Source organism: Brassica napus, chromosome C4, assembly GCF_020379485.1.
Source record: "Brassica napus cultivar Da-Ae chromosome C4, Da-Ae, whole genome shotgun sequence".
In the NCBI taxonomy this organism is placed as follows: domain Eukaryota; kingdom Viridiplantae; phylum Streptophyta; class Magnoliopsida; order Brassicales; family Brassicaceae; genus Brassica; species Brassica napus.
Genome location: NC_063447.1, coordinates 20,269,890 through 20,284,317, shown reverse-complemented (window position 1 = coordinate 20,284,317; position 14,428 = coordinate 20,269,890). Strand labels below are relative to the sequence as shown.

The window sequence follows — 14,428 nt, the reverse complement described above, 5'->3', positions numbered from 1 at the left end:
AAAAATATATATTTTTCTTCGAAATTAGTTTTGTTTAAAGTGGCAAATTGGCTCACATGTGTTATACAATTGTTATTTCTTACGTGAGGATCGACATGACAATTGCTGACGAAATTATGGATGCTAGGTGAGACATACCACCAACATCATATTCCTCAACTTTAAGATATTTTTCTTTGAATTTAAGAAGCACAAACTGTGAAAGTTGCATCGTCGGCACAAGTCTTAATATGAATTATTTATATAACTTTAGTCCATTTCAAATTCGGATCTTGACGGTAATGAAACGGTATCGTCAACTTGTCAAAATGTGGAATTTGGCTATAACTCAAAGTGATCGATCATAGTATATAAATATACTAATGGAAGTTCAAAGTTATAGACTATATTAGACTGGCACTAACAATAAACAATAACAAACTAATAAGTAACTTGATGCAAATAAAAGGTTCACATTACATATGAATCCACTCACATGCGCATATAAAATATTTATAGTTAGGGTTATATGATGAAGACACATGCAACTACTAATCATAGTAAGTTGACTTTTTTTTTTTAATTTTAGTTCCTCAAATTCTATAAACATAACAAAATTCTCCTTGCGTAACCAGCTTCAATGACCTTACCCAGCAACAGACTTGGAATTTAAGTGATCATATTGGCAGGATTTTTTCTGAGTGGAACAACCTATACACCAAGGTACAAGATAATACTTTTAGAACAATAAACTCGAACACATTCATGATCAAAAACTAACTGGTGTAAGAATTCACCTGATCAGTACTAGACGATTCACTTATCACTGTCTTCATCTTCTTGGAGCTTCCGTTTTGGCCTTTTGTTACTTCATTGACAAAGTTCTGGTCAGATACTTCTGCTGTGAAACATTAGCCAAACAGAAAACACTTTAGTATACAAATCTACAATAAATGTATGAAGAGAGAGAAATAACTAGGACCTTCTCCCACGCTGATTTGATCCCGGTCACGTGAATGAGAGCAGCCTTCTCGTAAGATCTGCTTGAGACTCGATGCTGAACCAGAGCTGCGTATGACTATGCCCTTTGAGCTAACAACTTGATTTTCAAGCTCGGAACTACCTTTATCTGTTAGGGACTTTGGTGAAGGCTTATAGTGCTTGATCCATGGACTCCTAAGAAACTCGTGAGAGCGACGACCGTGTCTTCCATTGAGACGATACTCAGGCTGCCTCACATTCATCTTCTGCCAGAAACCATCACGAAGAACCTTGAACTAATATCAAAATATAAGACAAGACTAAAATCCATTATCATTTCACAACATCGCACATGGAAAAAGACAGGGGAAAGTGTCCTATTCATACCTGTTCTTCAGAAGGTTTTCCACCATCACCGAACCTTCTCGATGGTCCGACAGTATCCTTGTTGTTTTTGGAGCCGAGCGCACCGAGGGAGTTGTACAGCTGATCAACGAAGGAAGCTTCCATTGATTTAAGATACAAACTATGCTTCTCATCGGTCCATTCTGTAGGCGTATCTTCATTCCCCGCAAAATACTGCAACAAGGAGATATCAATTATTCAGATCTGAAAAAGACGAAGATTCCGGCGAGGAAACAGACATGCAATAATAAAGAGAACACAGAAATATGAAATATACCATTGAAGAAGTCGTCTCTTCCCCTACAGAAGAAGAATCGTCGGAGCTTGGGCTATAGTTCTCTCTGTAGTCACCAACCATTTGCTACCTATCTATCTTGTTAAGACTAGAGAGAGAAAAATATCAGAAGAAAGGAGAGAAGGAGGAGGAGAAGGTGAAAAAGAAAGACGGAAAGACAAAAGAACAATACAGTTGTAGACGCTTTTACACGTGGTAAGGTTGCCACGTCGTCGTCACCGGTCAATTTGGCGGACTGAAACCTCTTTAGATATTTTTTCAAACCAACAAATATCAAAGATATTTTCTTCTAGTCGAAAAATATCTTCCCACCGTCTTTATTTATTATTATTCCCTTCTTTTATTTAATTATTTTGGGTAAACCTTATGTTTCTAATCAATCTGCTCCCTTTTTCGTCGTATCTATCCAATGGGATTAGTTCCAACTCATTCCCACGTCCTCTCATAATAGCTTTTCTCATATTACCATTTCCTGGACGGCATTTTAGAAAGATTATTTAGTCATTCCCACTTTTCTAAAAAGTAATTTCATACTTTTGTAGAAATATGCTTTTTTATCTATATGAATAGTTCTGTCGACAGAAAAAAACTGTGCTAAATCATATATGTGTATTGTTATTATTCTATATTTTTAGATTTTTTTTTATCAGCTGACTCCCTAGTCTTCTTCACTTAAAAAATACAATAGTATCATACTATTATTCAAAAACAGTTTATATGAAAACATTAATCACTAAGCTTACTGACATGGTTTATCCGGGATTTGCTTCTCTGAACCGTTTTTAATTATTTGTTTATCAATCTTGGTTTTTCTTAATCTACTCTCTGGTTATACTAATCAAACTTTGCTCGGTTTGTATCCTCTAATCTCGGTTTGGTCCATAACTATTGAATGGTCTCAAAATGTGTTATTTTAGACATTATTGTCTATACAAATGATGCATGTTATATGGTTTAAGCACAGATGATATGGTTTGTCCCACAAAATTACATAATATGTAATTCTAATTTCAAAGTTAAATGTTTTAATATTTATTACATAATATGTAATTTCAATTTTAAAGTTATATGTTCCAAGAATTATGGATTATGTTTTGTGTATGTTGAAGTTTAGGATTTAGAGTTTAGGGATTCGTATTCCATATAGTTAGACATCATTTTTTAGTGTATATCATTAATGTTATTTCGTTTAGGTGTTTGGTTGATTGATAACCATGTATAATTTGAAACTCCGTTTTGATATTGTTCCCAATTATCACCTTCCTAAATCTTTCCCAATAGAGAATACACCAAATATGGAATACTAGACACGAATATTCCTATAATATATTTGAAATTTTTATTAAATATTATTTTAAAATTATTAATTTATTCTTCTAGAGGAAGTTTCACCATCTAAACATTTCATATATAGTGAATCGACGTCTCTTCCTAATAGAGTACATTTTTTAAAAAAAATTGCCATCTATATATGCATTTGTGATAATTAATCGAGATCCCTTTCTAATTACTCTCTGTTTTTTTAATGTTCTTCATTCATGTACTACTAATTCATATATAACATAGATGAATCTTCACTACGCTGAATACCAAACGAGTGAGAAGGCAATGGATAATAAAGTGAGTTATCTAGTCATCTACACTATTTTCCTTAATATTGATCTATCATTATTCTATCGATTGTTTTATATGTATATGTTTGATCTATATTGATTGCCAAACATATCAACTAATTTTCTCGAATATGTCATACATATGAATCTTGAATACTCTGAATACCAAACAATTTAGAAGTCAACTGATAATGAAGTGAATACTCTTGCCATTTACTATATTTCCCTTTAATATTGATCTAATTCCCTCGATTATTGTGTATTCTATCATTCCTACACTAATGATTCATTGCTAATGCAGATTAAACTTGATTACGCTGGATACAAAATGAGTGAGAAGACAACGGATAATAAAGTTAGTACTCTAACCTTCTAATGAATTTCCCTTAATATGGATCTATCATCATTCTATCGATTGTCATATTTGTACATATTTAAATTTACCTATTTTATTAATTTCAAATTTGTATAAAAAAATTGTATATTAATATATTTCTGATCTAATGCAAAAGAATGTAAAATACTATGAGGAGCAAGCAAATATTAAGCTAACTGGTCATCAAGCAAATATTTACCAAATGAGTAAGAATGAAATGATTTAGGATGTGAGAAAGAAAGTTTGTGACAAAATTAATGGAGAAACATTTGAAAACTTACCCGAAGATTGCGAAAGTGTAAGATTCTTGCATCTCTACAAATAGTGTACTAGGATTTCATATGTGACAATTTATTATTTTCATGTATCGTTCCAGTAATATTCTTCCAGTTCTTATTTTTATTTATCATAAAAAGTTACTTGTCGAAGATGGTGTGTATTTGGATTACGTTTACTAATAAATCATTCATACAAGACCATCCAATTGTAATCTCCATTGATCATTTATATTATTTGTGTAAAATATTTCTCAACTCAAAGTAGAACAATGCAACACAACTAGTGTATTATGTTTAAGGGTTAGTTCAATGTAAGGTACAATACAACTTTTTTACAAATTTTGATTGAGTTAGCCACTTATATTTTGATACCATTTTCACATTCACAACTTATGACACAATATTATCTCACACATACAAAATTTGTAATCAACCAGTAAAAGTAGCTTTCTATTAAAATTGTTAATCATACTATAAACGTTGCTTTCTGATCTAACAAACAGTATAATCATATAGTTTAATTTTAGTGTTGTATATATTTTTCAAAAAACATTTTTAATAAAAATAATTCTCACTGTAAAAGGGAATATTGACTTTCTATATGAATTTAAAAATGTTCCGAACCTATAAAATTAGTTTCCAAAATAAATTGATATTGTTTCTACAAACGACTAATATTCTCTCACACATAAAGAATTAAATTCTAGCAATAAATATTGAAATCCCAATTATCTCTCGGATATACCCCAATTTTATCATATACGCTTTGTCAAAGTATGTTGAACCTCTTTTAATTGTATCTTCTAATGTAAGCTTTTACCTCTGATAACTGCCATATCTATCTATCTATATATATAAAGAAGAGTTTCCTTCACTCCTAGGCCATCCACATCAGATTCCATGTCACTAATTCGGAGTCTGTGGTGACGACACGTGTCACGGTCAATCAAAAGTCAATTTTTCTTTAATTCTTGAGTTTAATGGGTTTTATGTGTTTACTACGGTCCAAATACATCTTCACTAAAAAACTGTATACGAAACTTAGGGAAAGTGGATGTTGAGCAACAATTTTCGTTCAGCCAACTGTCAATAGAAATCCAATCGGTGACAAACGATTCTGATCAATGTCAGTTGGAAGCTGAATAGTCTTCTTTAATCTGGTGCCGCTACAGAAATTAACTTGATTCATGCATCTTCATTAACATTCACATTAATACATACTCTCTACTTTTCACACAATCTCACATTCAATGAATCCCTTCATTCATTCCTTTGTGTTAATCGTCCATTACAAATATGAAGGTTTTCTTCCAACAAAATCATCAGTTCATTTCTCTTAATAAACAACACAAAAAGGTGATGAAAAAAGATTTGTTAAGCCCATGGTTGTACTTAACGGATTGTGACAGAAAAGTGATAAAAAACAGAAAAAATGAGATGAGAAACAGGATAAACAGAGAAGAAGAGAAAAGAAGAAGACGATAGAAGAGGAGAGATGACTTTTTTTAGTGAACATTTTCTTTAAAAGATCTATTTATCTTTAGCTCATAATAATTTCCAACATCTTGGTGTTGATTTTTCATTACTGTGGCTCCTTAAAAGGTTGTTGGCCCTCATCTCAAGGATACAACAGTTAGTGCAGACACTTATGGATATAGAATCATGTGTGAGTATGCATGATTGTGATTTGTTAGTATATTTCAATTACATCTTTTCCATACCGACTACTGGACTATTAATTCTATTTAACTTGGCTGCTTCTGTGTCTCCAAAATTGGCTGAGTTTTGATATATACATAAAATGCATTTTTCTTATTATACTTCTAAGTTTGAGTCTGCATATATCACAAAATGAGAACGGTGGACGAATGAGCTGAGTGTGGAATACTAAACATGTTCTTACATGAAATTGAAGCGTTGTAGTTTTGTCCAAACACTAACTTATGCCTTATTTAGAACACTCATTTCCCATAACATATATATTCTCTTCTCGACAAAAAGCACCGGCTAACCTAATAAAAAAACAATCACAGCGTTGACACATTTGAAAGAAAATTCGTCCAACTGCACCTCCTATTCCGGAAAAAACAACTAGAACTAATACGATATGAAAAACAGTAGTTTCAAATATATATATATATAAGAAAATAATGTTTCATTTGACATCAACCTAAAATAATAATTTAGCACATAATTAATAATATAATATCAATGACATAAATTTTAAAATATTCATAAGAAAAAATATAATCTAAGATTTTTATATTAAAAATTATTTTACTTATTATCAAAATTATCATAATTACAGTAGAATAAACAAAGAAAATATGTAAAACTATTATGTATTCATGAACATTTTAATATTAAGATGATCATGATCTATAAAAAGAATAACAAAACATACACAATAAAAGTTAATATCACCTTAAATTTTAAGTAAGCTAAACATTTTGAAATACTCTTTAACTGATATATTTATGTATTTTTAGTTACTAACACGCCCGTAGCGTGAATAGAGAGAGAGAAAAAAAAATTATGCTAATAGTAAAAATTAGTTTACTATTAGTTTTTTGGTTAATTTTAAATTAATAAAATATTATATCTCATATACATCTCTTGCAAGTGTAAACATAAAACACAAACCACAAATCATATAAAAAATAATAATCTTGATTACAAGTAACGTATATCCCGCCCGTAGGGCGGGCCGGCCCTAATATACTAAATAAATATCTCTTCATTAATCAAATCAATCCTTAAACGTCTGTCGGTATACTATTCTTGCTTTATATTATTAAAAAAATTTTCAAAGATTGCCACTCTTTTTTTACTCGTTTGTGTTTCTATAATATTTTCAATCTGTTGATAGTATTTGTTTGAAATATTGCTCTTGCAGATGAATCATAACAACTTCTAAGGCCAAACAATTGAAAGGAAATGGACTATGAATTATTTAATATTTCAGATGCAAAAATGCCCAACAAGTTTGACGAAAATAATTTTTGGATTTAGCAACAAGAGATGCCACTTTATTTATCTCATTTAAAGTTGGATAAGTACCTTTCTGAGGATAGACAAGTTAATCCTGTTGGTGACACTGGTGTCGTCGTACTTGCAATTGAAGAGGCGTGGATCCACGGTGATTATATGTGTAAAAGAGTGATATTAGGCCGATTATCGACCTCTTTTATGCATTATATTCTCAGGAAAAAACTTCTAAGGCGTTATGGTTATCTTTGGGGAAGAATCACAAAAGCAGATGTGATGATGCGTCAACATTTTGCCACAGAAAAATTCTTACACTTCCAAATTGTGGACTCTAAACCTATTGTTTAACAAATTGAGATATTTCACTCAATATGTTGCGATTTGACTTCTGAAGGTATTTCGCTTGGCAATACTTTTATTGTAAATTGTTTGATCGAGAAGCTTCATGCAAGTTGGGTTAATTTCATGACTTATTTACGTCGTATTCGAGGAAGGATAATGTCTTTAGAAGATATACTCATCAGGATAAAGTTTGAAGATCTAAACAAGAACCTCATGGAAAATCAATCGTTTTCCATTCAACATGGGAAGTTAAAAGTCAACACGAACACACAGTTCAAAAAAACGGGTGCTACTGATAAGAACTCGAAAAGAATTTGTAAGAAATATGGAAAACACTACTATGTTTAACACTATTTAAATTTCTATTATGTGGTTCCAGTTTGTTACTATTCCTTTATATTGCCAATTAATATTTTACTATTTAATAAAAATTTCCTTATTTACTTTTTATTTGAAATTATAGTTTGATATTGACAAAACATCTTTATTTACTTTATATTTGAAATTATAGTTTGATATTGATAAAACAGAAGCGAATCAATAACATCAATCATACCAAAAAAGTATTAAGACCGACACGAAATGTTTGTTGACCCTTTAAATTGTTTTAAGTAACATCAATAAAGAGTAAACGAGCAAACAATGTTATTTTTTATATGTGAACTTCATTATATATATATATATATATATATAGGTTGTGTAGTCATATTGACTGTAAATTTTCATAACTTCTTTGTTTTATATTCTTCTTGAGACACTTTTGTTTTAGGCCATCTCCAACCCACTCAATATTTTACTCCGAAATGGAGTGGAGAAAGGAGTGATGAAAAAAAAACTTTACTCTATTCTTGAAGTACAACATTTTGTTTTTGTTCATTATTCCATTTTACACTCCATTTTGGAGTAAAATATGAAGTGTAGTTGGAAATGTTCTTAGAAAGCTAAGTATGATGTTAAGTTGTTATATCATAACCTGTGAATTTTTAAAATGATTTTAATGTTGATGTTTAAATTATACTTGAAGTTATTACATTCATCTATATGAATAATTGGCTGTTATTCATGTACCCCTACAAATTTGATTTTTACAGTTTCATATTTTATTTTTCATAATGTATTTGTAAAATTTGAATTCAGGGGAGAGGGTTACCATAGTATAGTTATAAAGTGTCTTAATAGATTTATAACTTGTAATGGAGAATATATTTTTTATTCTAAACATTTATTGTTTGTTTTTATGTGAATCATAAACAATGGAAAGTTACCATTTTTGTCATTTACTGAAAAATTACGAATATTCATAGAAATATATATAGAGACTTTCGATGCAATGGGTATGCATACATTCCTTTTATACCCTTATATCCTTAATGTTTTACCTCCCTTTAATTTAATGGAACAATATATGTTCATAAACAATTTGCATCAATGGAGAATCATTGTCAAGGTTTTGAAAAAGTGGTACGTCGATGATTGGCAACTTAAGAAAGAAATGAAATTTATTCTATCCGATGAAATGGTTAATTGTTCAAAAATACGTTACTGGATCATTTATAAATACTAATAATTTTTTTTTTATTTCTAGGGTTACAAAATTGTTGCATCCGTCTCTAATATTTACTTGTCTTACTTTGAGAGGGTTTTAGAAGAGTCAAAATGGATTGAACTCTCAAGTTTTATTGTTAACAATGATCAGTCAAGTGTCGCAAATTTTTGGTTGACAAAGACAACAGCTCAATATCTTTCTAAACGGCAAGACCAAAGTTGAAACCACTGATCCATACTCTGAAAGTTATTTTATGAACTTCACATCATTTGACGATGTTATCAATGGAAACTTTGATAACATTTGCTCTGTAGGCAATCCAGTATACACGTTTGCTCTGTAGATAATCTTAGCCGCAACCCTTAAATCCATCAGCTGAGTAATCAATAGCCTTGTTTTTTTTATTACCCTTCTGGAGGATCAACATTCCTGAGGACCATAACTGGGAAACCAACTTTCAGGCGAAGTCTATGATTTGGAAATCCAGACACTTTAATGTTGGTTAGAAAATCTGAGCCAAGTGCTTCATCATTCACTACTTATGTATCAGTAGGATCAATACTATATACACTTAGATAAATCATTTCCTCACCTAAAAAAAAATTAAAACATAGTCAATGTTTATAACAAACGAATCTTCTTCTGAAATCAATCACAAAAAGGTGATAATATAAATTACCATCAAGCTTATCCAACATGTAATCACTGATCATGTTAACATCCTCATTGGTTGGACACAAAATAGCTCTATCTTGTTATGGCTGATTTATGCATACTCTACGGCTGAGTTATGCATGCGTTACGGCTGAGTTATAATCAAATTATGGTTGAGTTATGCATATGTTATAGCTGAGTTATGGTTACAATACGGCTTTGTTATAATCAAATGCTGAGTTATGGTTACAATACGGCTTTGTTATAACCAAGTCGACCAAAAAAACTTCTAGCAGCTCAAGATTCATCATCCAAACTTAAATAGAATTTAGAAACCAAAAGAGAAACTAAAAAGACGAGTCTATAGATTAGGAATCAAGAGACAAATCAGTCGCATAAACAACATAGATCTAAAAACTCAAAAATCTGAGACAGATCTATTGCAGTGGTTGTCTTCTTCGATCGTGGTCGGTTATAGAAGAAGCTTTCTCTCCTCCAGTGTCTTGTAAGGTGATCCGACATCCTGCTGCTCCCTCTCTCATCGGATTCGTCGTTTTGCAGAAGAAGAAAGAGTTAAAGAGAGAGAGAGAGAGATGAAGAGGCTAAGTCCCGTCAATTGTAAGAAAATTAGAGAATGATTTTTGGCCTTTAGATTTGATTTAATCAATGACCATAAATTGTGATCCTTGAAAAAGAAAGATTAACCAATAAGAAAAAAGGTGAGGATAAACAAAAAGATAATTTTCAACCCTTGGATTAAAATCAATCTACGGTCATGAAAAAGCAATATAAATTATAATTTTAGTTTTTTCAATTTCTTTTAAAAATTACTTAAATTTAAAGAATGTAGGTGTTGGGGTAAAAATCGGTTACGACGGAATCAACGTCAGAAATTTCCCGGGAAATGTCAACTTTGAAAAAGAGAGATAATGTTTTTTTTAAAAAAAAGAAGAAGAGCAGAAAAACCTAAATCGAGTTTCATATCAATTCCGAAAAGGATTCATACGATAAGTCCTCGAGAAAGGTTACTCTAGGCCTCGGAAAAATGAATCCCAAACAACGAAAAAACTATAAAGCTCTATCGCCCAACTCGCCCGTTTGGGATCAGATCGAACTTGCTCTTGTTTCATCTCGATCGTAGTCACCATTGGAACATTACGATTTAAGAACCGCAAGAACTCGTTATCTCGTATGATATTCGAATTGATTATATGAAACGGAAATGGTTATGATGCACCTCAGTACATGGATCAGAATGTTCAGATCAGTTCAACCGAGGTTCACCAATCCGATCGTACCGATCAGACTGGCCGAGCCGTGTACCGATTCGACCAGCGATCGTCCGGAAAGGAGCTAAGGCTGGAACCACGTCCAGATGACCGAACTGACCAAACCACAGACCGTCTTCCCCGACAAGCTCGCCAAGCTAAGACTGATGGTCGAGCCAGAATTAACTTTGAACGAGAGGAATCCGATTCAGACAGTAGCTTCTCTCTCTCTTGGCCCGCTTGGCTCGTACCGGGGACCGTACCGATGATCTTGCCTCCTTGTTCGAACCAATGATGGACTTTCCTCTTGCACATTTCTCTAAGGCAAGGATCTTTAAGCTGTCTGAAGACTTGGGCCACGCTGGAACACTACTTGGCCGATCCGACGTCCGGCCCGCACTGACTGTTGCGTCCTAGTCCTTACCGCCAAGGAACCAGTTGGTTCGGTTGAACCTGGACAGTAGCCAAAGGGACATCTTGACTAGTCTTCAACAGAATCCGCACCTTTGACTCATTTATCAATTCTAGTCAAAATTTATATTTCCTATGTATTGTTTTCTTCATTTTCATTAAGTATCTTTGACTACAAAACTCTATAAGTATGGAACTCCATTTCATGAATAGACATCGAATTTCCTTTTATCTTTTTGAGTCTTTACACTTTGTTCTTCGATTAGAACATCTCTTTTTTCATGGTGTGGTTAGCTCAAAGCAAACTTCTCTTTCCCGTTGGACTTGTGCGTCATATCAAGCAGCGGATCGAGATCGCCCTTTTGTTGGACCGGTGCGTCCCATCCGGCAATAGATTGGCTCGGGAATATCGAAGGCCATTCCGCAACCTTCGTGCGACCCTTCATTCCATCCAGTTCTCCATTGGAGTTCATATTAAACCCTTACCAGTCGACTGATCCTTTCCTAGGACGTATCAGGTTAACTAAACACCTTGAACTGCCTCCACTATATGAGAAAGTCGAACTTTCTTCGGAATCAACTTCGTTTCAGAAGCGCTCTTTCAATAAATCGTAAAAAGCTTAAGTCGGAAAATGGCCCAAAAGGTTCCAAAACGTGGCTAAAAGCCCACTCACGATTTTATACGAAATCAAGCCCAATCGTTATGACGGTTTATCTTTTATTATGCAGAAGAAGATAAATGTCAAGTTCGAAGGATAAATGTGAAGTTTCCAAAGATAAACACAAAGATCGAAGGAAAATGGAATATTTCCGAGAAGCGATAAACTCAACCGAAGGCAGAAAGGGAAAGAGCAAACCGCCGCTAGGAGGAGTATATAAGGACGTCGAGGTTGAAGAGGCAAGGAAACAATTCTTTTTACTCTTAGAACTCTTTGCACTTAGAAACTTTAGGCATTATTCTCGAAATGTTATGTTTCTATGACTGGCACTCGATTACAAGACGAATTTGCAAAGGCGGTTCGATCTCTTATTCTACTCTGTCAATCGAACTACGTTCGGCTTGATCCTCGAAAGGGGTACGTAGGCAGCCTTTCATAAGGTTCAGTCCGAAATCTATCAAAACCTTTTTCGTATCTTTTTCGTCTTCTGTTTTCGAGCTGCGACTCAACTAGGTTTAACGATTTAGGTTGCTAGAACTAGGTAATTCGCTGACAACTCTTGTTGCCGAAGCTTTCATAATCTCTTGTAATGATCGCAACGCTCTTACGCGGATTCGAAATAAGATCCACCTTTTCTATAAATTCATTTTGTTATCTTTTCATATTTTCCGCATTTATTTGGTCACATGTCGTTGGCTCTCGCAGAGAATCCGAGACCTCAAGGAAAGTCAGGGTTTCTTGACTTTCCTCCGATTACGGAAATCGATTGTGCGAATTTCGGTTTCCACAGTTTGGCGCTAGAAGGAGGCGGGGGGGTTACGGATTACCCTTACTAATGGCCACAAAACGCTTGATCAAAACGATATCTGGAAATATGAAATACAAATTCGCAGCACTAACTGCTCCTATGCCCAACGCTTACGCAAACGCCGTAGTTCTCAACAAAATCGAAAACCTAGTCGCGACTTTTCGCCACGAGAAGAGCACCGAAATGAGTTCGCGATTTTTCTGCCTAAACAGAAAGGGCAACGATAAATTTTATCAAACCCCGTAAGATTCGGCTAATTACCGAGCTAAAGAAGTCTCAACCCATAAGGGTTTTACCAAAAGACATTTTTCGAAAATTTTTCAGAAAAATAAAACTTGCTCTCCCCAAAACCGCGGAAAACCCTAGGTTAATCGCAGAAAAAGGAAGCACAACAAATCAGGTACATAACTCACCGCTGTACTTCTTCCGAGTATCTTTAAGAAAAACCCTAGATTACTCGTGGAAAATGGAAACACAACAAATCGGGTACACGATTCACCGATGTACTTCTTCCAAATAACTTTCAGATGAAGCCTAGACTACTCCCGGAAATTGAAGCACAGCAAATCGGGTTGTCAATCCCCCACGGCTGTACTTCTTCCGATCATCTTGCAGAGAAACAAAGTTGAATTCTATAAAATCTCTCAAAAAATAAAACGGCTGACGAAGACTAAACTAAGCAAAACGAGAGATCGTATCCCTCACTGCGAAAACGTTTTCTGAAACCTAAGATTTCGTAAGAATTCAAGTATCACTTCTATAGTAACAAATTCCGCGAGTTGTCGATGTTTGTCACCTAAATTTTACTTCGGAAAAAACTACTCCGAACTTCCACGGATCAATCCCACAGATAAGAGATAAACTTCTGATTAAGTTTGGTCGCAATAACCTCGTCACGGCTCTCATACATCCAAAAATGTAAAACATCTTTACGGAACAAATCTCGTAAAAATTATGCTCGACAACATCATGCGAAATAACCTTTGTAAAATTAAGCACGGCAACATTTTACGAAACAACTTTCGTAAAATGAAAATCCATAACATTTTGCGGAATAACTTCTTTTAAATTAAACTCGATATTATTTTTCGGAAAAACTTTCGTAAAACTAAAGTTGGCAACAGTTTACAAAACAGCTTTCGTAAAATTAAAATCGACATTATTTTACGAGACATTATTCGTAGAGTTAAACATGGTTGTATTTTATGATACAATTTTCGTAGAATAAGTTTGACAATTTTTACGAAATGACTCTCGTAAATAAAACTCAAAACTATTCGACAACCTTCGAAAATCTAACAACGATCGTAGAAAAAGACTCTCGGATATGGAAAGAGATGGAGCGAAATCCAAAAATCAAAATCCGGCCATCCGTCCTCTCCACGGTCTCACCATCCTTCCTCTCCTGCCTTGATCTATCCCAAAAACCTCATCACCCGGCGAGTCTTCCTGATCATCCTCGGCATCTCTTGATCGTCACTGGCTATTCCTAAACGCTAAAAAGTTTTCGAAGATATGCTTATTCATTTTCGTAAATCCAATGATACTAAGACTGAAACGTGGCTCACGAAAACCGCAAGATTGGCATCAGCCTAAATGCAGCCAGGAAAGCAGAAAAATCCAGGAAGAATCAATATTCTTGCTATTCGAAATGGGCAGACAGACACGAAAAGAGTAAGGGCAAATGAGCAAGCAAAACGGAGAAGAGGCAAACCCGAATCTTCGAGAGAACTAAGGTATGTCCGAATTGAAATTTTTGAAATCAGACTTGGAATTTTCGTAGGAAATTATTAGGAAATAAAAACGCTTTTGAGACCGCCATAGA

The 14,428-nt window shown here is 33.8% G+C and overlaps 1 protein-coding gene across 5 annotated transcripts; it reads right to left on the bottom strand.

Moving 5' to 3' along the window:
* Positions 1-406: 406 nt before the first annotated feature.
* On the bottom strand, positions 407-1,894 carry LOC106390157 (cold-regulated protein 27). Of its 5 annotated transcripts, none has more exons than XM_013830563.3 (5): positions 1,643-1,894; positions 1,348-1,539; positions 962-1,256; positions 777-880; positions 407-690 (listed from the first exon to the last, which is right to left on the bottom strand). In XM_013830563.3, the coding sequence occupies exons 1-5, from the start codon at positions 1,721-1,723 to the stop codon at positions 649-651; spliced, it is 714 nt and encodes a 237-aa protein (XP_013686017.2). In that variant the 5' UTR covers positions 1,724-1,894; the 3' UTR covers positions 407-648. The 5 variants fall into 5 exon arrangements, with proteins under 5 accessions (XP_013686017.2, XP_013686018.2, XP_022556341.2 ...); XM_013830564.3 differs by having other exon boundaries at positions 777-877; XM_022700620.2 differs by having other exon boundaries at positions 777-847.
* Between the last annotated feature and the right edge of the window lie 12,534 nt (positions 1,895-14,428).

What these genes read in the sequence shown, in the direction of transcription:
- LOC106390157 (XM_013830563.3), bottom strand. Translation starts at nt 1,723, where the DNA reads ATGGTTGGTGACTACAGAGAGAACTATAGCCCAAGCTCCGACGATTCT. An exon ending in AAGAGACGACTTCTTCAATG is followed by an intron (nt 1,540 to 1,642) that starts GTATATTTCATA and finishes TCCTTGTTGCAG; the next exon opens with TATTTTGCGGGGAATGAAGA. An exon ending in GAAAACCTTCTGAAGAACAG is followed by an intron (nt 1,257 to 1,347) that starts GTATGAATAGGA and finishes TTTTGATATTAG; the next exon opens with TTCAAGGTTCTTCGTGATGG.